Below are 27,275 nucleotides of genomic sequence, written 5' to 3' on the forward strand. Positions count from 1 at the left end.
GGAGTCATAAGAAAGTGCCACAACAGGGTGCCTTCAAATGACAGAAGTTCACTGTCTCACAGCTCTGGCAGCCAGAAGTCTGAAAGCCAGGTGTCAGCAGGGCCATGGTCCCTTGAAGGCTCTAGGAGAGGACCCTTCCTTGCCCCTTCCTAGCTTCCAGTGGTCGCGCAATCCTTGGGTCTCCCTGGCTTGTAGCTGCATCACTTCAATCTCTGCCTCTGCCTTCATACCGCATTCTTCCCTTGGTATGTCTGTGTCGACTTCCTCTTCCTCCTTCTCCTCCCCCTCCTCCTCCTCCCCCTCCTCCTCCTCTTCATCCTCCTCTTTTTCCTCCTTCTCCTTCCTTCTTTCCTTCCTTCCTTCTTTCCTTCCTTCCTTCCTTCCTTCCTTCCTTCCTTCCTTCCTTCCCTCCTTCCTTCCTTCCCCTCCTCCTTCTTCCTCTTTTTTTTTTTTTGTGATGGAGTCTCACTTTGTCACCCAGGCTGGAGTACAGTAGCATGATCTTGGCTTACTGCAGCCTCTGCCTCCTGGGTTCAAGCAGTTCTCCTGCCTCACCCTCCTGAGTAACCAGGACTACAGGCAATCGCCACCACACCCAGCTAAGTTTTGTATTTTTAGTAAAGACAAGGTTTCACCATGTTGGCCAGGCTGGTCTCAAACTCCTGGCCTCAAGTGATCCACCTGTCAGCCTCCCAAAGTGCTGGGATTACAGGCATGAGCCACTGCACCCGGCAGACTTCCTCCTCCTTATAAGGACACCAGTCATCAGATTAGAACCCACCCTAATTCAGTATGACCTTACCTTAATTTGAGTACATCCTCAAAGACCCTATTTCCAAATAAAGTCACATTCACAGGTTCCAGATGGACGTGAATGGGGACAGGGTACTCAGCCGAGTACAGTGAGTACAAGGAAAGCTGGTGAGCACCAGGGACCCAGCCGACGTTCAGCGACATGAACTTGGTGGGATTCAGTCATGACGGCTCCAGCAGTGCACAGATGACAAGTTCATCCCTAGCCAGAGTCAGCTGGGTGGACACAGTGGAAGGTCAAGGGACAAGGGAATGTGCAGTTTAAACAACTGGCCCTGGAGTTCAGGCTAGGGAGGGATGTCAGGATGCTGGAAGTTTAAGGGCTTGCAGGAATGGGGAGTGTCCCAATAAGGTCAACAAAGGGTCTCTTTTAGGACCAAGGGACAGATGGGTCTCTGAAGCAGCACATCATTTCAGAGTGGCTACAGTGAAATGTAGAAGTACAGAAACTTCTGTACTTCTCTGAGGACTCCCAGCCGCTGCGCCTCACTTCATACTCCCAGCTACCCTGGGCTGGGAAGAGGAAGAGTGAGGCCAGGAGTGGGGGTGTGTAATTGTCCTCAGGGTAACATTGATATGATTGACAGGGACTCCAACAAACATGGTTAAAAATAGCTTCCTGTCTGGGCGCGGTGGCTCATGCCTGTAATCCCAGCACTTTGGGAGGCCAAGGTGGACGGATCACCTGAGATCAGGAGTTCGAGACCAGCCTGGCCAACATGGTGAAACCCTGCCCCTACCGAAAATAAAAGAAATTAGCCAGGCGTGGTGGCGCACGCCTGTAATCCCAGCTACTCAGAAGGCTGAGGCAGGAGAATCACTTTAACCCAGGAGGTGGATGTTGCAGTGAACCACTGCATTCCAGCCTAGGTGACAGAGGGAGATTCTGTCTCAAAAAGAAAAAAAAAATAGCTTCCTGATGACAAAAGATCCAGGAACCACTGTTCAGAGCCTTCTGCACAAACCAGGAGGCCGTGCAGCGTGTGCTCTAACCACAGGCACCATATCCTGGCCTCCCTCCAGGCCCCCTGCACAAAGCGTGGTCCTAGCCCAGAGCATCAGCTTGACCTGGGAGTTTATGAGAAACGCAGACTCCCAAGCCCTGCTCCAGATCCACCGAATGAGAATCTGCATATTCACAAGACCTCCAGGTGATTCCTGTGCTCACTAAAGTTTGAGTCGCACTGCCCTAGAAGTCCTCAAAGGCTCACACAGCTGCCGGCAGCCCCGTTTGTGCAGAGCAGGAAGTCCACCAAACCTGAGACCCACTCATCCCCTCCTCTGCAAACTCAGGCACCTTTCTACCCTCCTGACCTGCTGGAGTGCCTGCCTCTTCACCAGGTGCAACTAACTGGGCCACAACAGTTGCTGCACGTTCCTGCATCTTACCAGACACTGAGAGACCAGATGGCCAGTTTCCCAGAGACGCCACCCCTAACAGGACTAAGCTGCCGAGATTTTGAAGTCACTCAAAACAGTGCCTGGGGCACGCTGGGAGGAGGATTGTAAGGGGTCAACAGATGACAGCAACAAGCAGGGAGGAAGAGGTGACCTAGCTATGCAACATAGGTGGGCTGGCGGTCAAACAGAGATGGGCTGCCTGTGTGGGTGCTGATCTGAGTTGGCTGCCATACGTCCCAGCTACCAAAGCAATGTTGTGGTTCTAGGCATTTGGGTTTCAGGTTTATTCATTCCAAAAACATGCGTATGTGTGCCAGGTTAGGACAGTGGTGTGGAAGTATGGCTTAATGGCCGGGTTAGGGCAGATTCCAGCCAGTATGAATCTTACTTATAAAAGTTTGCTTTCTTAATTATATGCCTCTCCAGTTACTAACTTCCTGATTGTGTGGCTAGCTGGACACTGGACAGTTGGACAGGAAGGGGAAGGATGAGGACATGAGCCCCTGCCTCTGATGTGCTTCTAGCCTTGTTGGGGAAAGAGAGCTCACCCTTCAGAAACTACCAGGGCATAAAATCTGACATCCTATGATCCCAGCCTGGGTCGTGGGTGCTGTTGCCTGGGTCCCAAATATGTTTCAAGGCTTGGTAAAAAGGATGCTGGACCGGGTGACCTTGGGCACATCCCAAGCCTGTTTCATCTTCTGTCACGTGAGGTGATGCCCCACTCTGACCTCCAGCCCAGGGTAGCTGGGAGCATGAAGTGAGACACAGCAGCTGGGAGTCCTCAGAGAACATCAGCTGATGAGCCCGGCAGGAGAGATCATAAAGGGCCCCGCATGCATCTGCTAGGCTGTCGTTCCCACAAACCGGGTGCGGTACACAACGGAAGTGTATTGTCTTGCGGTTCCGGAGGCCAGAAGCCTGAAGGAGAATCTGTTCCAGGCCCCTCTTGCCTCTCTGTCCTTGGCTGTCTTCATCTTTGCCGAGGTTCTCCCTGTGTGTCCAAATTTCTCCTTTTTATAAGGACACCAGTCATATTGGATTAAGACCCTAAAGACCTAATTTTAACCTGTTACCTCTATAAAGACCCGATCTCCAAATAAAGCCACATTCTTAGGTACTGAGGGTTAGAACTTCAACATATGAATTTGGAGGGTTACGGTCAACCCATAATTGTCCCCTTTAGGCTTGAGGAAGGGCATGGATCTTAGGCCTTACGAAAAGGTTTAGAAATGTAAGGTCCTTGCAGAAGGAATTCCTTTCCAAGGAATGGCACTGATCGAACAGTTAGGAGAAAGAATACAGGCTTCTGCTGACCTGCTCTTATAAAATAAATGTGTTGTTGTCCCCTGCAGGCCTTGGGGACATGGCAGTCTCCAACACCATAGGAAGCAACGTGTTCGACATCCTGGTAGGACTTGGCGTACCGTGGGGCCTGCAGACCATGGTTGTTAATTACGGATCAACAGTAAGTTCCTCTCACCTTGAACCGATGTGTTTTACCCAGAAGGATAGTGGTGTTGGCCCAGTTCCAGCCAGAGGCTCTGGGAGACGACCTCCTCTTCTCCTTGGCACTCAGACACCCATTTTCCATGGCAGCTTCTAGAGCACCTTAGGGATGTCTGAACTTCCACTCCTCATCTCAGCCCGCTGGCGTGCCTGTCCCCATCCCAGGCTGTCTCCTCAGATGAGCAGGGTTGTGACTTGATTCCATATTTCCCTGACCCTCCATGACCATGTGGTCACCTGTAAACATCTGTGTTTTCCTGACGAGGGAATGCATTGGCCCAGGCAATCAAAGCCCAGGCCCGCTGGGATTTCAGGATAGATTGGCTCTGAGCAGTCAAGAGACTCAGGACACGTGTGTTTGATTTTCCAGGTGAAGATCAACAGCCGGGGGCTGGTCTATTCCGTGGTCCTGTTGCTGGGCTCTGTCGCTCTCACTGTGAGTCTTTGAAATTCCAAAACAGATACCTCATGCATACTTGATTTCATCTGATTCCGCCTCGTCACTTACGTGACTCTGAACACCCCTGTCACGTCCCTTGGTAATGAAAGATAAAGGCAAGAAAACATAGACATTCATAGACACACCAAGTCCAGTCTTTGCCAAGAACATCGGCACCCTTCCTGTGCTTTTCCTGAGTACATAAGAAGTCCCCAGAGGAAGCGAATTCCATTTCCTTTCTTGCTGCCTGGTCCAGTCCCTCTCTAGTGCCAGTAGGAGAGAGATCCTCCCCTGCACATCTGGGCTGACAAATGGGAGATATGACATCCCTCAGGATAGCACATCAGAATTATCGAGGCCTCCCTACCCCACGTGCCCAGGTCTGTGCTGAGCACTTGACTTCAGCATCACTTTATTCTATCCTTACAACCATCCAGTGAGGGAGGTGCTGTTATTCCCATTGCAGAAGACATCGGGGCTCAGGGGTTAACTTTCCCAAGGTCACAGAATTGGGCAATGGCAAAGCTAGGATTTGAACTTAGGTTGGTCTGTCCTTAGGGAACTCATGACTTTTTACCTGCAATGCTCCAGTGAGGTCCTGGGATCCAGCCCTAGGAAGCCTTGATTGAGGGACAAGGAGGAAGGCAGTGGAAGGAAGGGTAGAAGGGTCAAGGAGAAATGTAAGATAATTCTCTGCTTTAACCCTCTACCCCAAACACACACACACACACACACACACACGCACACGCACACGCACACCCACACGCAGAGAAAGATGGCTCAAGCAGACATTTGCCCAGCCAGGGGTCCATAGGAGCCTTGGAAATTGTGCTAAGAAGACAAGGGAAAAGACCATGGTGCCATGCTCTGAAGCACAGGGGTCATCTAGCTAAAGCCCCCATTTGTCTCTAGAGAAGGCCTGGGCAAGGAGGACCACACGCCTATGACCAGCTGGGAGGAAGTGACGTGCCTGCCTGGGGAGGGCTGGTCCCACGAGGGCGGCTGCTGTGTGTCCCTGAGTCAATGCGGCCAGGCCAGAGACTCACCCTTTCATGGGGCAAGTCAAAGCCTTCTAGGGCTTATTCTGGTCAAACTGAGTATCGTCCTGCAGCACCCCCCTACGCTTGCCCACATTCTGCAGAATGTTCTAGGCTTCGTTTAGGTATCACTTTCCAGTAGAAATGCCTTGTGTATTTCTTTGCCCTGCGAGCCCAGTTCCTGCACTCTGTCCTCCCAGGTCCTTGGCATCCACCTAAACAAGTGGCAACTGGACCGGAAGCTGGGCGTCTACGTGCTGGTTCTCTACGCCATCTTCTTGTGCTTCTCCATAATGATAGAGTTTAACGTCTTTACCTTCGTCAACTTGCCGATGTGCCGGGAAGACGATTAGCGCTGAGTTGCGGCCCCTGGGAGCTGATCTGGACACCCTGTGACACTGGCGTCCTCCTCTCCCCTCCTTCTCCCACCACAGGTCTCTCCTGCATAGGCAGCCAGTGTCCGTTCTTTCACACACTGGAAGGAAGAGCCATCGTGGTATTTGTCTGGTCACAGGCCAGGCTGCTGGGTGTCCTCCTCCTTGGAGTTCCACCCCTGCAAGGCTGGATTCAGGGGCCATTATCTGAGCAGCTTCGAAGATCCCTAGCTGCCAACCACGGAGATGTGTCGAGCATCTCATCTCTCCTGCACACTTTAGTCAGAAGGACTTCTGCATGCAGTTTGTCTTTCTGTTCTGCAGGCAGCCTCGGAAATGAGGTCATTTGCGAGCACGAGATCACATAGGGCAGGTGCAAAATAGGAATGTTGTTCTTAGGTGTCACCTCCAGCCCAGAGGAGGTTCCTTAGGCAGCATGTGCTCCTGGGAGCCTCCAACTTTTGCTGGAAGCACCCATAGTTTGGAAGGGGCAAGACCTCAACCTGTTGGGGTTTAGGGCCCATGATGGCAGACATTCTACCCCTTTTCCTGGAAAAACTGGAAGAATGAAAATAATTTTTTTTCTGCAGAAGAGAGAAAATGAGTGAATATTCTTCTCACTTTTATTGATGCATTCAGAGAATAAGCAATGAAATATTAAACAATGAAACATCATATAGGTCATCATACTTGAAAACTATCATTCCATATGAAAGGATCATGATACACACCAAAAAGGTAATGATCGTAGAGACACAAATCCTCTGTGCGCCATCTTGTGTTGGCACTGAGGTGTTTGGTTTGGAATAGGGAAAAAGGTAAGAGGCTAATGTGGAAAGGTGCTAACTCAGAGACTGGAGATTATAGTTTACAGCTGTACTTTCCAGATCTTCTATGTGACACAATGCACTGTCCTTGTGGGTTTGTCATTTATTTGTTAATGCTGTAGTTTCAAAACCACCCTGTTGAAAGGTCCAGTTGTTTATATGCCCAACAAATTTCATAGCCTGCTGAACTGGACTGAGTGTGTCAGAAGTGCTGGTTAATTATGCAAGAGAGATTGCCTGAAAAACAACAATTGCTTTCTGGTTAGCTGAAGGCAAGTGTGAAAATCAGAATTTAGAATATTTAGAGCTAAGCTTCTGGAACCACGTAGTTTACTATACGTGAAAGGCCAAGAATGGGAGGCTGACTCAAAATTAGATAGAAAAATATAAAATAATTTTCGATCACTTCATAGCTCTCAAATATATATTTAAAAGATTTATGAATACAAACCATTTATGGTTTATGGTTTCTAAAAAAGAAAGCACAATTAATTTTATAGAGAGGTTTTTTATTTTTTTAATATTTCTATTGCAAAAGTCTATCCGATTTGATGCACTTTGAATATTGAGATATTTTGCACGGATGAATGTATGGGAACTACCCATGATGATGTAAGAGGAAAGAACATTTTTTTGTGATTCACCAGACATCACTTTAAACTTGGTGATGAGTTTAAATCCAGTAGCTAATCCCTTCCTGAGACTCAAAGATCGTGACCTGGTTGGAATTTCTGACTGTGCTCTTTAGGGCCTCCGAGTTTCAAAAGGAGGAAGTGTTCGTGCTTGTGTCCCTTAAGTTCCCTGTTGCATGAGCCTGCGACAGGACCTCACCCCCACCACCAGTCTTCTATTTGGGATTCACATCAGTATTAGTATCGTAGCTCCACCAAGTCCAGGCTTCTCTTTTTGTTTTTTTTTTTTTAACCTAGAAATTGGGCTCATGGTCTTCAACTTGAGGACAAGGGTGATTTTCCTAAGAAATCAGCCAAGTGGGAAGGCAGGGACCCTGTAGATTCACCAGTATCAACTTTAGCTGCAGAGATGCCAGAGCCCTCGGGACCACTCAGTCCCCTTAATAGCTTAGTTCTCCTGGTTCCTCCCATCTTACAGGCTCATCCGGGTTCCAAAGAGCTTCTGTCTCTGTTTTGATTCTCCAAACTGCCCTGTGATGTTCGTAGGGATTATTCTCCCCACTTAACAGAAAGTAGTGTCTTGGAGAGGTCAAGGGTCTGTAGTTCAATGGCCAGTTATAGCAGAAGAGAGGCCAAGCAGCAGTCCATCACCCCTCCCAGGCCAGCCTCTGTAAGTTGGCCACACTTGGGGAGTGAATGTGGGTATGACTTTACCCTCCTGGTTGGTTCTTACTGTTTGAGTCAAAACCTCATCAATATATCATTGACTCCTGGGTTCCTCAGGTCATTTCCTAATATCTGTCCCTATCCAATGCCTCTATTTTTTCTTGAAAAAAAGACCAAAAAATTATTTTTAGCTATAACAAGTCACAGGCCACGTGGCCCCTGATGGCGTCCCTGCTGGTTTTCAATTCTCTGAAGCCTTGTGTAGCTTTCAGAGCATGTGTATCCTAATTACCCTCCTCTTCCTCAGCAGAACCCATTTGAGATTCTAAATGGATATGCCTAGTCTCTAAAGTTGCAGTTAGAAACTAAAATAATGTTTTTTAATATGTAATATGCTCCTCTTGGCTAATTTTCTTTTGACTTTAATGTGCCAATGTAACTTCCTTTAAAGGATCTATGCATTTATTAAATCTAGAAAACTATATGTACACTGTAGGTGGAAAATTCTCTTTTTTAACTAAATATTTTTGCATCACAAGTTTAAAGAATTGCATGATTAATTAGGCCTTCATTTTTAAATTACGCTTTCATCACTATGCAGGATTACTTTAGTTTATTCCCAAAGCTCATTAGCATGGGGTAATTACTCTGCTACAGAAATAGGCAATTTTAAAAAATGAATTTCGCTCTTCTCATTGGGGGCAGAAAAGAAAAAAAAATTATACTCAGATGGAAAATGCCTATAGAGACAGGAGCAGGTGGTTCCTGTGGACTTCTGGTTTGGAATTTTGACTCACCAGGTCAAGCGTGGTTAGAGTGGAAGGTGTCCAGTATCTTGAGAGCCTGGCCCTGGAGGAGGGTTCTGGGTCAGCTGCATTGAGAGACTGGTAATTAAGGGCACCGTGGGCAGGACAGAGTCCTCGCCTTACCCACCCCATCTTTCCTGTTACCCACAGTCTGCTGGCCCTTGTGCCTCTTCTCCTTGTCACCTGTGTCTCCTCCTTATGCACAGAACTGGCTGCCCTTATGAATTTTCTCTTTTTCTTTTCTTTCTTTTCTTTTTTTTTCTTTTTTTTTTCTTTTTTTTTTGAGACAGCGTCTCACTCTGTTGCCCAGGCTGGAGTGCAGTGGCACCATCTTGGCTCCCTGCAACCTCTGCCTCCCGGGTTCAAGTGATTCTCGTGCCTCAGCCTCCCGAGGCTGTAGCTGGGATTACAGGTGTGTGCCACCACACCCAGCTAATTTTTGTATTTTTAGTAGAGACAGGGTTTTACCATGTTGGCCAGGCTAGTCTCGAACTCCTGACCTCAGGTGATCCACTGATGCCTCAGTTTCCCAAAGTGCTGGGATTACAGGTGTAAGCCACTGTGCCCAGCCTGCCCTTGTGAATTTTCATCTGCTCCTTACCCCTCACCTGTTAGGACTGTTTCTTGCTTTGCCCCTGTCGGTCCCCTGCCTTGACAGACCCAAGCAGCTGATAAGGCACCAAGCTTCCCTGACCAGGTGGGGTGTGTGTATCACCCCAGGGCAGTCCTGCAGACCCTGACCAAAGCCCGTTCCTGGGCAGCCCAGGGTCCAGGTTTCTTCCACTTGCTCTTCCCTGTTAATGGAGATTTGCAAGCCTAGTTGCATCAGCAGTAGCTCACCTATCAGAGAACCCCAACTCACCAAGCAGACCAGGATTTCGGGAAGGGTGTGGGTGGTGTCATTGCTGGATACCTGTCTTTCTGCCTATCCTTTCTCCTCTCTGAATCCTGGGGCCCCTCCTCCTCCTTAAAGCTGGGGTGGACAGAGGGACAGAAGAGGATCAGAGTTCATCCCCCCTGGGAAAAAGCAAGAGCGAATGAATCCCAGTGCCAGCGGCTGAGGCTGCCTTCCGTGCCTTCCCTCCATGGGAGACAGGCGAGTTGGGCTTAGGAAACTGGAACTGGAAAGGTTCTGTTGCCACACTCTGGAACTTTCCCCCTGGAATTCAGCAGTTGAGAAGCAGAGACCTTTCTGCCCTGGGTGAATGGGTCCTTGCGGGAGGGGTTGGTCTTTTGTCTCGCATTCCTGTCTTTCCTTCCCTTCTGGGCCATGCTCCTTCCTGGCTAGAAAAAGGTGGCTGTGCTGTCCCTGTGATCCACTCTCAGCAAATGCGTGTGGCTCAAATAAACAAAGAACTTACTTGTCAGAGTGAAAATCCTCAGAAGATTGTACCCAAATGCCATGCTTTACATATTTATGGTCTCTCTAATGCCCTCCAGATGTGATTTCCAGGGAGCCATCCTCCCCTGGGGGCAGTTAGCAGGAGTACCTGGGGCACCTGAGGTGGTCCTCCTCTCCGCAGCTTTGGTGCCACACCGTGCCCATAGAAACTTCTAGAAATTTCTGAAGATGCTTGGGTGGCAGTAAGTCCGTCAACCCCTACCTAACCCTGGGCCTGAAGCACTGCCCTTGCTCTCTCTTTATGTGTGTGCGCCCAAAGGATTTGATCTCTGGAGCTCATCCTGTGAGCCCTTCAAGCATGAAGCCTCCCTCGGGGCTTCTCAAAGCATGGAGAGGGGCCCTTCCTGTCCTTCGGGAAGATCTTCCCCACTGTGTCAGTTATATGGGAACAAGAGTGAAGGGGTCTTTCTCTAGGCCTGTGCCACAGGACAGAGAACATGGGATTCTGCTGTTCACTTTGAGCCACAACCTTTGCCAGCCTGGCTTGTGTGGGGGAACCTTCGCCTTGCTGCAAAGAGCTGTCCCCCAAAGGGCATATCCACAGGGTACAGGTTCTAAAAAGGCCTTTTTTTTTTTTTTTGAGACAGAGTCTCACTGTGTCGCCTAGGCTGGAGTGCAGTGGTGCCATCTTGGCTCATTGCAACCTCCACCTCCCAGGTTCAAGTGATTCTCCCACCTCAGCTTCCCCAGTAACGGGGACTACAGGCATGCGCTGCCACGCCCACCTAATTTTTGGATTTTTAGTAGAGAAGGAGTTCCACCATGTTGGCCAGGCTGTTTTCAAACTCCTGATCTCAAGTGATCCACCCGTCTCGGCCTCCCAGAGTGCTGAGATTACAGGCGTGAACCACCGCGCCTGGCCAAAAAAAAGCATTTTGATTTAGGTTGCTGTATTTGTTTGTTGATAATGAAAACCAAATTGGGACACTAGTTTTGTGCTCAGCTTTAGGCTGGGTAGCTAATGAGAGGATGTCCAGCCTGTCACTGTGTTCCCAATGCAAAGAAATGGGTGCTCATCCAGAATCAAGAGAAGAGGCACTTCCCTCCCATTCTGTGACCAGGGTGGCGCCATCTTTCCAGGGAAGCCAGCTGAGAGGTTTTAGGGCTTTGGTTATTTGATGGGGGTTTTAAAACTCCTAACTTTTCAGTGGCAAATGGCTCCCAGGTGCCATTGTCTCCGTTAAATCCTGAAACATTCCCAAGCACACACTGCCAGGGGCACGGGTCGTCTTTCGCCTGCATGTTTCTAAGGCTCTTTATTCAGTCTCACGGTGTCAGTGTCCAGCTGTCCAAGTTGTGAATCTTCCTCCCACTTCTTAACAGGGCTGACAATATACTCTCATCAAGTCTAGGAACATGTCTGCTGCCGGGATACCCTGGTACCAGGATTTGAGGGCCATGGGCAGCATCTCTGAGAGCTGAAAATCCACACTGCCTATGGGAAAGTCAAGCCCTTGGCTGTGTGGCTTTTCTATCCCTTGGATTTACAGGTCTGAGAACTGGCTGTTCGTTAGTTATAACTCCAGTGACAAATGCCGGCTTAAGCCATACCTATTCCCACTGTTGCTAGAATTCAAACAGTTGCTTTTTTTTTTTTTTCTTTTTGAGAAAGGATCTCACTCTGTTGCCCAGGCTGGAGTGCAGTGGCTCGATCACAGCTCACGAAAGCCTCAAACTCCTAGGCTCAAGTGATCCTCCTGCCTTGGCCTGAAAAGTAGATAGGACTACAGGCACATGCCACTACACCCAGCTAATTTGTTTTCATTTTTTTTAGAGACAGGATCTCACTGTGTTGCCCAGGTAGGTCTTGAACTCCTGGCCTCAAGTGATCCTCCTGCCTTGACCTCCCAAAGTGCTGGATTACAAGCATGAGCCACTGTACCTGGCCCAAGCAGTTGCTTCTTATGCAATATGTTGGTTGGGACTCGTCCATGGACCAGGCCAATAAAATTCTTAATCCTGCAGAGAGTCGGTACCCTCATCACCCCATCACTGGAAAACAAATGTTTTAAGCTATCAAGAGAGGGAATGTGCAGCTTTTGGTTTCTAGATGCATGGTTTGGTGTGATCTGCCTTTGTGCCTAAAGGGAATGTCCCAAACAACAGAGCCTTCTTTGCGGTCACTCCAGAATTCTCTACACAGAATTTCTCAAGTCCGTTCAGGACAGACACGCAGTCCTCTTTCAATGGAAGAAGAGAGGACTTTCCCCCTCCCGAAAAATGACTGGAGTGCGAACAAGGCAGCTCTGTTTTTCCAAATAAGTTGTTCTTGTGATTTTTTCTGGCCACTGGGCATCTCCACCCTCACCTTTCATCCCTGCCCTCTAAGCTGCAGACCCCATGACCACACTGTCTGCTTCCTTGAGCTTCCTGCACAAGGCTTGGACCTGAGGGACCTGGAGACCCTGCGGACAGAACTGTGGCTGAGCCACTGTGGCCAACTCTTGGGGAGCTCCACAGTGGGGGTTGCTGGTCTGTGAGGCTGAGTCTCCATTTCAGAGTAGACACTCCCTGGCAGGGCGCCTCTGCCTGTGTCTCCTGCCCAGCAGCCACCAGCAGGGAGTAGTTGCTGGTGTCTGAGCACAAAGAGAGCTTTGATTACCTAGAGAGGAAAAAGGCTGTCAGCCAGATGCAGCCAGACCCAGGGGTGGATGCAGGAGTTGCTAAGGAAGGGGCCGAGTCAGGAGAGGCCAGGCGGATCCACAATGCCCACAGGGATGCAGGCTGGGCGTGGTTTCTGAGAGAACCTACCAAATAGCAGGTAGATGGAATCAGAGGACTCTTGTGTCCTGAAAGAACCCCCTTAAAAACAACTAAAACCAAGAACTTCTGGGGCTGTTCACACATTGTTCGAGTACCCCCAGGATCGTTCTGGCACGCTGAGCTGAACACCACCATCTTTGTTCATTCTCTCTCTAACGGGCAAAGCAGGATCATCGAGTTGAAAAGTTGTAAATAATGAGTATATTTATCCCCCTATTTATTTTTTCAATAACTGTGACCTCCTGCACTGTGAATGCTCTGTGACATGAGATTCTTAGTTTAATAAAACTGTCATTAAATTCGAATGAATTGATATTATTGGTTACTGAACACTGGCATGAGTTTATTTTTATTGTGAAGAAAAAAATCTACAGTAAATCTAAAGTAAACCTTTCTAAGAAATCTAGCAGTCAGTATTGTAATGCAATATATCACAATCTGTACACTATCAATAAAATAAATGAGCACAAGTATCTTTCCCTAAATAGAGCTTCTATTCACGTTTTAATAGACACACACATATTTGTATTTTTGAAAGAATTCTATACAGTGGAATAACAGCCATTCAAAACCATTTCTATTTGCATATCAAGAAAAAATAAACTTCAAAAAGGATAAGGGGTTGGAGCTTTTTAATGACAATGGTCAGTAATAGATGGAAACACAGCAGAATTCTCATCACTTACCTTGGCTAGCATGAGTGGGTCCAGAATGACCCAGTCGAACCTCAGCAGCTTCCTAGGGCGGGACCAGTCACATATGGCCCCACATTGGAAGGACCCAGCTTGGTTGTCACCACCTTAGAAACCCTCAATGATTTTTCTAAAGGAGCCCCACCTTTTCCTTTTGCAGTGGGCTCTGCAAATTACATAGTTGGTCCTGCTCATCAGAAAGAAGGTCGATGTTACCGGTTCTTATGTCATGGGAAATTGAGGTTTGGGAGTAGAAGTTTTGGTTAATTCCTTCATTCTGCAAAACATTCCTGAGTCCTAGCTGCCATGGGTGTCACCACAAACTTTAACATGCACACGAATCAGTTGGGTATCTTGTCAAAAAAGCAGGTTCTGGTTCAGCAGAAATGGGATGAGGCCCAAGAGGCTAGAGTCCTAGCACGTTCCCAGGTGATGTCCATGCAACCGGTCGACACTGAGCAGTGAGAAGATAGATCAACCCTACTCACACCCAAGTCTGCTCACGCATGGGGCTTCTCATCAGTCTGCAGCAAGATGAGTACAGAAATCAAGAGAGAATATAAACATTGATGGAAATGTGATGAGTCATTTTGTTGGAATCTGGTTTTTTATTGCATCTTTCCAGTAATTTCTTTATATTGCATTACAAAAATATCCGTCCACAATGGACTAAAATTGTTTTAAAATATTGTTTGAATCTTGCCCACAGATAGTTCAAAAAGTTCTACTTTAGATGGGCTAGAAACCCTTTTCATTTTAACTCATTCCAATTCATCTATGAGGTAGGAAGTCAATTACAAAGTAGGAAGGACCCTGTCTTGGTCATTCCAGTGAGTGGGCTTTGTGGGTTCTGTAGGCCTTCTACTCAAGGCTCCGGGCATCCCAGTGTCCCCCTTGCTATCTGGCACTTCATCGCTTACAAAGCCAATGAAACAGAATGGGTGTCATTCCCCATTTACAAAGGGGTCTCTAGGCTAGTGACTGTGAGAACCAGCCTGAGAAGCCACAGCCCCTTCCATTGCCAGGGCTGCCTGAAACAGACGAGGGAGCAGGAGTTCAGTTGAATCTGATCTACCTGGGATCTCGTCCCCTCAGCTGCCTTCACAGCCACAGCTCAGTCTCTGTCAGCTTGGTTTCTTTGTTTTTTGGTTTGGATTTTCTGTTTGTTTGTTTCTTTGTTTGTTTGTTTCAGAGACAGGGTCTTGCTGTGTTGCCCAGGCTAGAATTGAACTCCTGGGCCCGAGGGATCCTCCTGTCTCAGCCTCCCAAGGACCGGGGACGACATGCCTGGGCTACCACACCAGCCTCTCTCAGGTTGTTTTTGATGTTTCCTAAAAGTTGCTCCACCTGTGTGCAAGTTCACACAGGTCCTGGTGCAGGTGGTCTGCTGGCCCTCTGGTTCCAGAAGCAGGCCTTTCCCAGGCTTCTGTCACCTGCATTTGCTTGCTGGTGTCCACCAGGAAGAGCAAAGTGGTAGAGTGGGGAGGAGACATGGGAGTAGATTCTGACCTCTCTCTGTCCCCACCAACGGACTCTCTCCCACGACTCAGTCTCCACTCACTGCCTGTGAGGTCTGAACGTCCTGTCCTCTGCCTTGAATGTCAGATCATGATAACCCTGGGCTTCTGCTCTCCTTGGTCATTCTGTAGGTTTTTAACACTGTAGATAGTGCCCTCCTAAATAAACACATTCTCTCTTCTGATTCTCCTCTGCTTCTGCTGCTTCTTTTTTTTTTTTTTTTTTGAGATAGGTTCTTGTTCTATCACCCAGGCTGGAATGCAGTGGCATGATCATAGCTCATTGCAGCCTTGACCTCCCAGGCTCAAGTGATCCTGCCATCTCAGCCTCTTGAGTAGTTGGGACCACAGGCGCATACCACCTCCTTCGCCTCTTTCACTTCATCATTTCTCCATCTCCTCACCTGGCTTCTGCTCCACCTGCTCCTTATGTGAAAGTGTTTCCCTGCATTCCAACCTGGAGCCTCTTTCTCCTGCCCAGCGGTTTTCCATCCTGGCTGTCCACTGGAGTCATCTCTAGACTTGAAAACACACAGACACAGAAACATTTGTTGACTTCCGATGGCCTCAGTGGATGACCTGAGGTGACCTGTCTCATATTGCTAACATCATCACCCAGGAATGTCCCTTCTCCCTCTTTATCTTGCATGACTCTGTGCCTATCTTCCTACTACTCCCTCTCCCTCTACTTGAAACAGCTTCCCCAGTCCTCTGTCCTGCAGAGTAGAGCCCATACTTCCTTCAAGGCCTTCCCAGACCCCCAGGCCAGAATGAATCACCTGCCTCTGGTTTTTATGATCTTTTGTTTGTAAGCTTGCTTCTATTATTATTTAGTAATCATTCATTTGGAATGTTCTTTAACAAACTCAGTCTGAAATATTCTCACCTGTGGCCCCCACCTAACATAGGTACCAATCTGAGGATATCTAAACTCATCTCTCATATTGGTCTTTGAAACCTAGAAGCAGCACAAAGGTACTTTTTCACACATTGATTCATTCAACAAACGTGTACTGAGGGCCTACTCTGTACCAAGCGTCATGCCAACTGCTGGCTGCAGAGATGGAGGGAGCTAAGTGTCCCTCAATTCTGGGAGGAGGTGAGCTCAGCGGGGCTGCAGGAGCCCAGAGAATGGGCACCCAATCATCTCAGCAATCAAGGAAGACATGGACTCAAGCCAAGGCTTAAAGAATGAAGGGCGTCAAGGGGGATGAAGGGGAGTCATGCACACAGACATACATTTAAATCACAGCAAACATTTTGTGATTTAAAAGGAGGCAATGAATAACCAGGAAAAAATATGATATCGAGATTATGAAAGAATTCCAAGTAGCTCAAACCAGAAACCTCATGGGGGCTACAGTGGGCTGAATAATGCGCCCCAGAGATGTCCACATCCTAATCCGCATAAGCTGTGACTATGCTTTCTTACATGACAGAGGGGAATTTGCAGGTGTGATTAAGTGAGGGATGTTGAGATGGGGAGATAATTTTAGATTATATGGGTGGGTTCGAGGTCATCACACTGTGCTCATAAGAGGTGGCCAGGAGGGTCAGAGAGAGGAGATGAGCTGATGGAAGCAGAGGTCAGAATAATGTGGGGTCCATGAGCCAAGGAATGCAGGAAGCTTCTAGAAGCTGGGAAAGGCAAGAAATGGTCTCCCCAAGTCTCCAGAAGGAAAGCACCCCTGCTGACACCTTGATTTTAGCCCAGGGAAACTCATTTTTGGATTTTTGACCTTCTGAACTGTAAGATTATAAATGTGTGATGTTTTAAGCCACTAAATGTATGGTGATTGTTAAATCACCCACAGGACATAGCACAGGGCCCAAGAGTGAGAGGGGGAAGAGAGAGATGCTGGTGAGGGTGCATCTGAGAGTGGGAGGAGGTGAGGGTGCATCTGAAAGTGGGAGGGCCGTGAGGGGCAGCCAGTATGGAGCCACTGAAGGCGGCTTCCCAGAGCAGTGGCTGCTTTGGATTCCAATTTCTGAAGGGCCACCCGATTCAGTGTGGAGAACGGCTGGGATGAGGGAATGGTAACAAGACCAGAATAACAGCCATCAGCCAGGAGCCAGAAGCCCAGAAATGAGGTGAGGCCATTTGCAGAGAGGAGAGGTCGTCTCAGGGCAGGTGTTCAGTGTTTGCAGGGTGACTTGTAGGTGCATGTGGAGGTACTGTCACCCACAGGATTTGGGAACTGATTATTGAGAGAAGAGGGAGAGAGGAGGAGAGCAAAGCTCCCAGCCCTCTGACAGGGAAGCCCAGGGGAGGAGCAGGTTTGGGGCATGGGAGATGATGAGTCCCATTTAGATCGTGGCATCTGGGAAGTCTTTGGGATTTGGGCTGCGTGATTTGACCTCTCAGAGACCCTCATCACATCCTCTGCAAAACTAGGATGGTGAACTTCCTGCAAAACCCATTATATGAATAATGCATTCCTGTTGCCTGGCCTGGTGCCTTCAACTTAGCCAACACCTATGCGTGGCCGCCATGATGGCAGGCAGAACGCAGACACTGTGCAACAAAGAGGAACTGCTCCCCTCAAAGCTTCCACTCTTGTTCCCTTGCTGCCTTCTCTCCAGAAGGCTGGTCTCCCCAGGGCAAAGGAGAGCATGATCTAGACTTCTTCAAGTTTGATCACTGGGTTTGGGCATGGAGGGGATTCTGGAGCCTGGTGAGTGCCTCAAGCCTGGGTGCCTGGGATGAAGGTTTCTCCTGCAATGTGAGAGATGGCTGCCCACCTTGAGGCTCAGCCCTGGAGCTTGGGGATGGAAGAGGAGATGGGATGGGAGGCTCTCAAACTGCCTCCTCCGGGATTTCGGCTGTGGAAGGAAGAGCGTGTGAGAGAAAAGCTGTGGGAAACAAAGGGGGGCCAGAGCTCTTGCCATGCTGCCCCTTGGGCCTCTGGACGAAGCGCTGGGCATGGTGGTCAAAGCTAGCTGGGCTGGCCCATAGAGTCCAAGGGAGGGCAGCATTGCCAGGCATGCAGGGAGTCAGCTCCCCATGTGTGGGGCTGCTGACCTGCAAGCAGGGGCTGACTTGGGCCTTCTGGGTCAGAGAGCTGGATGTGGCAGAGAGGTCTGTAGGTCCAGTGAGTCGCTGGAGGCTGAGCTGGCACAGTGCAGCCGCTGGGCTGTGACCAAGCTGGGACTGAACTTCTTGGGTCCCCGGAAACCCCTGAGGCCGGGGCAAACTAAAATAGTCAGTCACCCCAGGCCAGGGCTGGCTTCTTGGGGATGTGACTCATGCAGTTGCACAGAGCTTGTGCTTAGAGGGGGCCCACACTTCGAAGCGTCTTGTGCTAGGCTTAATGCTCTGCTGTTGCAATCTCTAATTCTTGAAATCTGTACTTTTTTTTCAGGAGGGAGTTTTTATTTTGCACTGGGTCCCAAACATTTCGTAGCACATCTTCCCATAGGCCAAGGTCACCCATGAGGACCACACCCTGCATGTCAGAATCTGCAGCTTCTCTCAACGAGACCCTTGGGAGGTGGGGACATTGAGTCTCCCTATTTGGTCCTCAACATCACCTTGTCCAAGGCTTCACTAATTAATGGCAGCTGAATTGAACCCAAACTTCCCCGAACACACCTCTTGGCACCCCTGTCAGGGGCAGGGCACCAGGCAGAAGGCATTGAAGAGCCCACCAAACTAGACATCTGTTCTACTCTTAGAAAAATCAATAAAGGAAAAAATAAAAAATAATAAAGGGAAACTGACATGTGTCATGAACTTACAATGTGACAGACACTGTTAGCCACTTTCATACAATCCTCACAAGCAGCCGTGGGATAGGTATAGCTCTACCCATCTTCCAGAAGAGAAAACTTGGGCCAGGAGAGGGTAAGAAGAAACTTGCCCAAGATCACACAGTCAGCAACAGTGGGGCTGAGACAGGAACCTAGGCTGTGTGGTTCCAAAGCAGCCAGAGCTTCTGCCCCTCCCTGTCCCGCCCCGGTACCCAGCCGACCTCAACAGCTCTTTAAGAAAGTGAGTCCCGCTTTGGGAATGTTCTTACCTGAAGTCCCAGAAGCCTCCTGCTGAGTGCACACCTGTCTGCAGACTCTTACCTGGGAGGACAGCAGAAGCCCAGGCTGGGACTGTGGCTCAGAAGACCAGTGTGGGATCAGATTTCCCCTCAAACTGACTGGCTTGTTGCCAAACCATGATTTCAAATGAACCACCCTGGTTTATTACACTGAAGAACACTTGAGAACACATTTGATTTTCAGGGGAAGTAAATATCCCCAAAAAGGAGAAGTGAAATAAAAACAAATCACATCCTTACCCCCAAGTAGTTATGGAACGTCTTTTTTGCTAAGCACACTATACAAGGAAGTGTCACAGGCAGTCCTGGTCCTCCAAGCAAAAGGCAGGCGAGCAGGATTAACAATGATTAGCAATTGCAGCACCTCTCAATGGTAGGCACTTAAGCTTTCCTAGGCAGTACAGGCATACCTCGGAGACACTGCAGGTTCGATGGTGGTTCAGTTCCAGACCACTTCAATACAGCGAATATCACTTCATTGTGCAAGTTATATGTATTTTTTTTGTTTGTTTCCCAGTACATATAAAAGTTATGTTTACACTGTAGTCTATTAAGTGTGCAATAGCAGTATATCTATTATGAGAAACAAATGTGCATACCTTATAATTAAGGTATGCAATATGCTTTATTGCTAAAAAATGCTGATGATCATCTGAGTCTTGTTGCTGGTAGAGGGTCTTGCCTTGATGTTGATGGCTGCTGACAGATCAGGGTGGTGGTTGCTAAAGGCTATGGCAATTTCCTAAAATTAGACCAGAATAACGTTTGCTGCATCGAATGACTCTTCCTTTCATAAAAGATTTCTCTGTAGCGTGCAATGCTGCCTGATGGCATTTTACCCACTGCAGAACTTGTGTCAAAATTAGAGTCCATTCTCTCAAACCCAGCTGCTGCTTCATCAACTAAGTTTACGGAATATTATAAATCTTTGGTTGTCATTTCAACAATGTTCACAGTGTCTTCACCAGGAGTAGATTCTATCTCAAGAAACCACTTTCTTTGCTCATCCATAAGAAGCAACTCCTCATCCATTCGTTTTATGAGATTGCAGCAATTCGGTCACATCTTCAGGATGCCCATGTAATTCTAGTTCTCTTGCTATTCCCACCACATCTGCAATGACTTCCTCCACTGAAGTCTTGAACCCCTCAAAGTCATCTACAAGGGTTGGAATCAACTTCTTTCACACTCCTGTTAGTATTGATATTTTGACCTTCTCCCATGAATCACAAATGTTCTTAATGGCATCTAGAATGGTGCGTCCTTTCCAGAAGGTTTTCAATTTACTTTGCCCAGATCCATCAGAGGAATCACTATATGTGGCAGCTATAGCCTTAGGAAATGTATTTCTTAAATTATAAGACTTGAAAGTCTAAATTACTCCTTGGTCCATGGGCTGCAGAATGAATGTTGGTGTTAGCAGGCATGAAAACAACATTAATCTCCTTGTATATCTTCATCAGAGCTCATAGGCGATCAGGTGCATTGTCAATGAGCAGTCATATTTTGAGAAGAATCTTTTTCTTCTCTGCAGTAGGTCTCAACAGTGGGTTTAAATTTTCAGTAAACCAGATGTGCTGTCATTCAAGCCTTGTTATTTCATTTACAGAAATAATGAAGTGTTATTTCATTTCTAGGAAAAGTTGATTTAGCATAATTCTTAAGAGCCTGAGGATTTAAAAAATGGCAAATGAGCATTGGCTTCAACTTAAAGTGACCAGTTGCATTAGCCCTTAACAAGAGAGTTCAGCCTGTCCTCTGAAGCTTTGAAACCAGGCATTGACTTCTCTCCAGCTATGAAAGTCCTAGATAGCATTTTCTTCCACTAGAAAGCTGTTGTGTCTCCACTGAAAACCTGATGTTTAGTGTAGCTGCCTTCCTCAGTGATCTTAGCTAGATCTTCTGGATAACTTGCTGCAACTTCTGTATCAGCACATGCTCTTTCACCTTGTACTTTATTTTGTATTTATTTGTTTTTTTTTTTCCAATACCCCTTGGTGATCTGCACACCTTGTACTTTTATGTTATAGAGATGATTTCTTTCCTTAAACCTCATGAACTAACCTCTGCTAGCTTCAAACTTCTCTTCTGCAGCTTCCTTGCCTCTCTCAGGCTTCAGAGAATATAAGAGAGTGAAGACCTTGCTCTGGACTAGGCTTCGGCTGAAGGGATTGTTATGGCTGGTTTGATCTTCTATCCAGACCACTCAAACTTTTTTCCAACTCAGCAATAAGGCCGTTTTGCTTTCTTATCATTCGTGTGTTCCCTGAAGTAGCACTTTAATTTCCTTCAAGAACTTTTCCTTTGCACATTCACAACTTGACCATTCAAGGGCCACCTCCTCCCTCCTTCAGGCCTCCCTGACTGTCCTTCACAGAATGGGAGGAAGCAAAGAAAACCATGAAAAATGACTCTCTTATACCGAATGTTTGTGAATGGTATTATCAGAGCAACTTAAATTATCTCTATAACTCATGGCCTCGTTTTTTTAAATAATAAAATATGTAATACTCTTTACTATAAATTCCACATAGCCAACTGGTTTTCACAGAATGCTTTCACTGATTTTTGCCAAACTCTTGTATCTCTAACCAACCTATGGTTGCAATTGATGCATAACATTAATGTTGTAAATGAAGACATTTTTGTTTATACTAACTGGGTGCAATCAAAGGGAAACAATAAAGATATAAGTCAGAGAACGTCATTCATTCATCAACAACATGAATGACTTCACTGCAGAATAAGACAATAGTTTTTGAAAACTGGAAGAAAATATTCTTAGTTTTTTATGCTTTTTACAACATAATGACTAAAGACATGACATACTTTTAAAAAGCAGCTTCTTTGAAGTATAACTGACACATGATAATTGTCCAAGTTTAAAGGGTACAATCTACTAAGTCTTGATCTATGTATAGACCCACGAAACCATTACCATGATCAAGATAATGAAGATATCAGTCAACCCCAAAAGTTTCCTCATGTGCATCCCGGTTGTCACTGTAAGTTATCTTGGAACCATAGGAGAACTGGCCTTAGGATGAAGTCAGCACTGAAGGGGTCAGAATAGAAAGAGGGACTAAATCAATCACTGAGTGATTGATGGCAACATTAAGTCTCTGATTGATTTGCACCTGGAGCCTGCCTATAGCCGGCAGCTGTATAGGCAGCTCCTAAGAGGGCTGCCAATTATTCCTGCCTCCTGGTCTTCAGGCCTTTGATAATCCCCTTCCCTTGAGTATGGACAGCACCTGTAACTTGCTCCTAACCAATAGAACTGGGATGTCATGTCTGTGATATGGTTATATAGACTGAGACTTGCATGTTGCACTCTCTCTTTTGCCTTCTCAGCCTGCACACTTTCATGAAGGAAGTGGTCATGTTGGAGATTTCCACATGGCAAGGAGGTGAGGGTGGCCTCAAGACAATAGCCAGCAAGGAACTGAGGCCCTCAGTCCAGCAGCCCTTAAGGAACTGAATCCTTCCAACAACCGTGTGAGTTTGGAAGCAGATCCTTCCCCAGCTGAGCATTCAGATGAGACTCCAGCCCTTGCCAGCAACTTGATTGCAGTTCTGTGAGAGAGCCTGAAGCAGTGGCAAACATCAACATGAGCCAAGTCTCCTAACTTACAAAGACTGTGAGATAATAAATGTGTGTTAAGGCCGGGTGCCATGGCTTACACCTGTAATCCCAGCACTTTGGAAGGCCAAGATGGGAGGATCACTTGAGGTCAAGAGTTCGAGACCAGCCTGGCCAACATGGTGAAACCTCATCTCTACTTAGAAAATACAAAAATTAGCTGGGTGTGGTGACATACACCTGTAGTCCCAGATACTTGGGAGACTGAGGCAGGAGAATTGCTTGAATTCAGGAGCTGGAGGTTGCAGTAAGCCGAGATTGTACCACTGCACTCCAGCCTAGGCAACAGAGTGAGATTCTGTCTCAAAAAAAAAAAAAAAAAAAAAAAAAGTGTGTTATTGTAAGCTACGAAAGTTGGGGTTAATTTGTTACACAGCAATAGATAATGAATATACCACCCTGTCTCTAGGCTTTGAGTTAAATGAGGTAATCCATTTCCTATGTATTCAGTCCACTTAGAGTTAGGATTTTCTGTCACTTAATACCCAAGAGCGTCTTCCTATGGCATATTCATCCCACTAGCATCTAAACTGCTCAAGAGCAGGACTTCATGACCTCCTAATGCCTCAGTGGTGTCAGTAACTTTGTAGACTGTATGAATTAGGAACACTGTTGGCCCTGATTTCGCTTCTCTTCTGACAGCACAATCCAGCAACAATCAGAATGGAACAAAACTCAGAAATGGAGAAGCCTTTGTCCTTAGTTACAAGTCATTTTTATTTAGCCAGCAAGAGGTTATTACTGTTTACAGAACCCTCTACTTGATATTGGAGGGGAGTGAGAAATGTATTCCCTGCCCCCAAGGAGCTTGCACCCATGCTAAGAACAATTGAAATATGAGAATCCTACAGTGTCTAGCAATGTGTAACATGTGCAGGTTAATAGGGCACTTCAGTTGGGACAGGCTTCAGGGACAGAACCTGGAGTCACATGAGCAAATGCAGCTGATTGTCTGGGCAGGGAAAAGTTCCCTGAGAAAGAACTTGGAAGCCTCCAGTTCCTGCCTCCAGTGATGGGTAGGGCTAGCCAAGGAGGAATGGGATGCCGGGACACCAGACAAGAAGCTTCCCCAATAATATAGTTTGGGGGCTGTTTGGAAAGCTGTTTGTCTTCTCATCAACTTAGTACCCTATCTCTGAGTTTGCCCACCCCTCACAGCCAAGATGGGTCCATGAGATTACCCCTCCTGAGAACTGGGAATTGGGGCTGAGGTGCTGGTCAGTTTCTACACAGCTGCAATGGAAACATGTACTCTTGGGAGCTGCAGGATGGTCTCTCAGTAGAGAAGGGAAAGAGGCCTAGGACCTGCAGAGGTGGGACAATGAGGCAGAATCCCAGAGAGCCATGCTGAAGAAGGTCTCTATCATCCCATAGGAGAGACCCCCAGCATGTCTGTCTGGGCCCCCCTCCCTTCCAGAACTGGGGGAGTCCCTGACCAGCCGTGGGGACCACAAGGCACACCTACACCTGTGTCAGATTCACTTCCTGCCACACAGAATCTCAGAACAGGAAGAGGCAAGAGATCCAGGCAGATGCCAGGCCAGCCCCCATGGGGCAACCTGGCTCTCAGCGGTGCTTCTTTAGCTAGTACAATGTTTAGAAATCGGGGCCAGGCACAGTGGTGCAGTGGCTCACGTCTATAATCCCAGCACTTTGGGAGGCAGAGGTGGGTCGATCACCTGAGGTCAGGAGTTTGAGACCATCCTAGCCAAGAGAGGGAAGCCCCGTCTCTACTAAAAATACAAAAATCAGCTGGGCCTGGTGGCAGGTGCCTGTAATCCCAGCTACTCGGGAGGCTGAGGCAGGAGAATCACTTGAACCTGGGAGGCAGAGGTTGCAGTGAGCTGAGATGCACTCCAGCCTGGGCAACACAGTAAAACTCCGTCTCAAAAAAAAAAAAAAAAAAAAAAAGTTTAGAAATCGGAAACTTTCCTATTAAAAATTCCAGATTTTTTAAATTGTAAGGGCTTGGGTGCTCAGGTCCTCATTCTTGTTGGATAGCTGTTGGTGAGAACAGAGAAGAGGCTGTCCCTTTTGCGTGGTTCCCAGTTGACCCCAACCCTGTCCTGTCAGGGCAGACAGTTTTATTACCATCTGGCCTGAGGACACTAATTGATTTTGCAATAATAGAGCTTGTCTCTGTCTGTCTCTCTTTTAAAGATTTCTCCAAATCTTTAAAATGGAGGGAATGGACACGTAGAACCTTGTTGGGGGGTCAGAAGAAGATGAAACCCTCGCAAGATGAGCTGTTTTCTGATGATCTACTTTTGCCAAACAAAATATCCCAAACAGCAACCATTTTATTGGTCAGGAATTCAGAGCATGAGGACTTGAGAATGAAAAGAGAACCCAGGAAGAGAGCAGAGGGCAAGCTTGGCCGTGGTGCACCATGGGCCACAACCAAAAGAGGCTGCTCAGATTCTTCGTCTCCACTATGGTCATTTATCAGCAACAGGGTCACGGTGGGTCCCCATCTGCTGTCCACCTGAGGAATTCTGGCTTCTCAGAGCAGGTGAGCACTGGGGCTAGGCCCATGGAAGCCAGGCTTCGAGAGACTTGTCCTGCGTTTCCCAGCAGTGGTCCAGCGAGCTGAAGGAAACCTTTCAGATCAGCCTGGGCAGGGATGAAGGATTGTTCTAGGTGCAGTAGTTATATAGACCGCTTCCCTGGGGTCCAGGGAGGCCTGAGAGTGGCCTGCAGACTTGTTTTAGAAACAACTAAGGAATAATAATGGGGCCCTGGAGGCAGGGGTCTTCTTGTCCATCTCATTTGTACTCATTGCTTATAGATGAGCAAGATGAGCCTTTGGGAAGAGACTTGCTCAAGGCCACCCAGAAGCCGCATGGGTCTGTCCTCAAAGCCCATGTTTTCAAACAGGGCTTTGAAATCCTTGGAAACATGTTCAGTCCTGTTGAGGGAGATGGTGGAGAAGATGACTCATTCCCATCCAGGAGGAAATAATTTAGCCTCTGGAGGAGAGGAAAGTCAGTGGGGGGTGGTTATGACCTAACGAAGGGAACCTGTAGGAATCTGGGCAGAGGGGAAAGGGGTATGAGCTGGAGCAGTCAGGGTGGCCTCCTGGAGGCTGTACTTTTTCCCCCTTTAAAAAAAATAACAGCTTTATTGAAATATAATTTATATACTGTACAATTCCCCCACTTACAGCATACAATTCAATGGTTTTTACTGTAGCCAGAGTTGTGCAACCATCACTACAATCAATTTTAGAACATTTTCATCACCTCATAACTCTTAGCAGTCATTCCTCATGGCTGTTCCCCCAGCCTCTGACAACCACTAGAGTACTTTCTGTCTCTCTGGACTTGCCTATACTGGACATTTCATATAAATGGAATGTGGTCCTTCGTGACCAGCTTTTTTCAATGAGCATAATGTTTTTGAGGTTTATGCATGGTGTAGCATGTGTCAGTACTTCATTCCTTTTCATGGCCTAATAATATTCCACTGTATGGATGTACCACATTGTGTTTATACATTTGTCAACTGATGACATTAGATTGTTTCCATCTTTTGGCTAGTATGAACAATACTACTATGAACACTCATGTATAAGTTTTTGCATGAACATGTTTTCATTTTTCTTGGCTACATAACTAGGAATGCAATTACTGAGCCATATGCTTAACTTGATGTTTAACTTTTTGAGTAACTGCCAGGCTCTTTTCCTAAGTGGCTGCACCATTTTACATCCCACGGGGGAGGCTGGACTTTTCGTGTATGCTCAGATGTGGATTCTTTTCTTTCTAACTTCTGGCAGGCTGATTTGGTGGAAATCCAGGGAAGATGGGAGAGGAGGGTGTGAGGAGAGAGCAGCAGGGCAGACAGGCCTGAGGATCTTTTCACCAGAGCCCTGGGCTCAGTACTGTCTGGTCCTCACTTGCCATGTGGCCTTGGGCAAGTCACCTCCACTCTCTAGGCCTCAGTTTCCTTATCTCTAAAATGAAGGTATTAGATCTGGAAGATTTTGCCCCCGGAGGACACTTGTGATATCTAGAGACATTTCTGGTCATTACAGAGAGAGGCTGATGCTATGGGTATTTATGGATCATGGAGAAGCCATGGATAGCGTTAAACCTCCTGCAGTGCAGAAGGCAACCCCAATAACAAAGCATTAGCCGGCCCCAAATGTCAATAGTGGCCAGGTAAAGAAATCCTGCATGAGACTGAGGTGACCTAATAGGGTCCAGTCCTGCTCGGTCACTCTGGGAAATGCTCTGGGAAAAGACTGGGCTTGGGAAGCATTTTTGAGCAGCCAGGCACTTAGAGGAGAGGCCTCACGGTCCCACCTGGGGTTGCTGTGGATCTTGCATTTGTGTAAGCTGGCTGGTGTTCTCCATCTGCGGTACCCGGCACAGGTGAATTAGACGCCAGGCTTGGTGGATGAGCAGCCCGCCTTGTTGAGGAGTGAGCTCCTTGTCACGGGAAGCATCCAAGAGGAGGCGCGTGCAGATCTGTCAGGAATGTGGAGGAGGCGCCCTGGCTCTGGTCTGAGGCTGCCCTTGAACGATTTCCAGGCTCCCTTGGGCAAGGCTGTGGCTCCGTGTGGGGCGAACTCCCCGCCAGCTCTGGGCCTCCCCACCTGCCGGCCCGCGGTCGGCACTGGCACAAGCGGAGGCCGTCTTCCTTCCCCCGCGGCCCCACGCCGAGTGGAAGACTTTCCTCTAAGTTTCCCTCTCCGAAGCCC

General features: G+C 47.6%; 1 protein-coding gene across 4 annotated transcripts in view; it reads left to right on the forward strand.

Moving 5' to 3' along the window:
* SLC24A4 (solute carrier family 24 member 4) overlaps nucleotides 1-8,184 on the forward strand; it is a 172,536-nt gene extending 164,352 nt beyond the window's left edge. For all 4 annotated transcript variants that reach the window (XM_005562051.5, XM_005562053.5, XM_005562052.5 and 1 more), the window contains 3 exons: nucleotides 3,570-3,682; nucleotides 4,094-4,159; nucleotides 5,400-8,184. In XM_005562051.5, the coding sequence (XP_005562108.3) occupies nucleotides 3,570-3,682; nucleotides 4,094-4,159; nucleotides 5,400-5,552 (332 nt within the window). In that variant the 3' untranslated portion in view covers nucleotides 5,553-8,184. The remainder of the gene's footprint in view (nucleotides 1-3,569; nucleotides 3,683-4,093; nucleotides 4,160-5,399) is intronic.
* Nucleotides 8,185-27,275: the final 19,091 nt, after the last annotated feature.

Source organism: Macaca fascicularis, chromosome 7 (assembly GCF_037993035.2).
Source record: "Macaca fascicularis isolate 582-1 chromosome 7, T2T-MFA8v1.1".
Classification (NCBI taxonomy): Eukaryota; Metazoa; Chordata; class Mammalia; order Primates; family Cercopithecidae; genus Macaca; species Macaca fascicularis.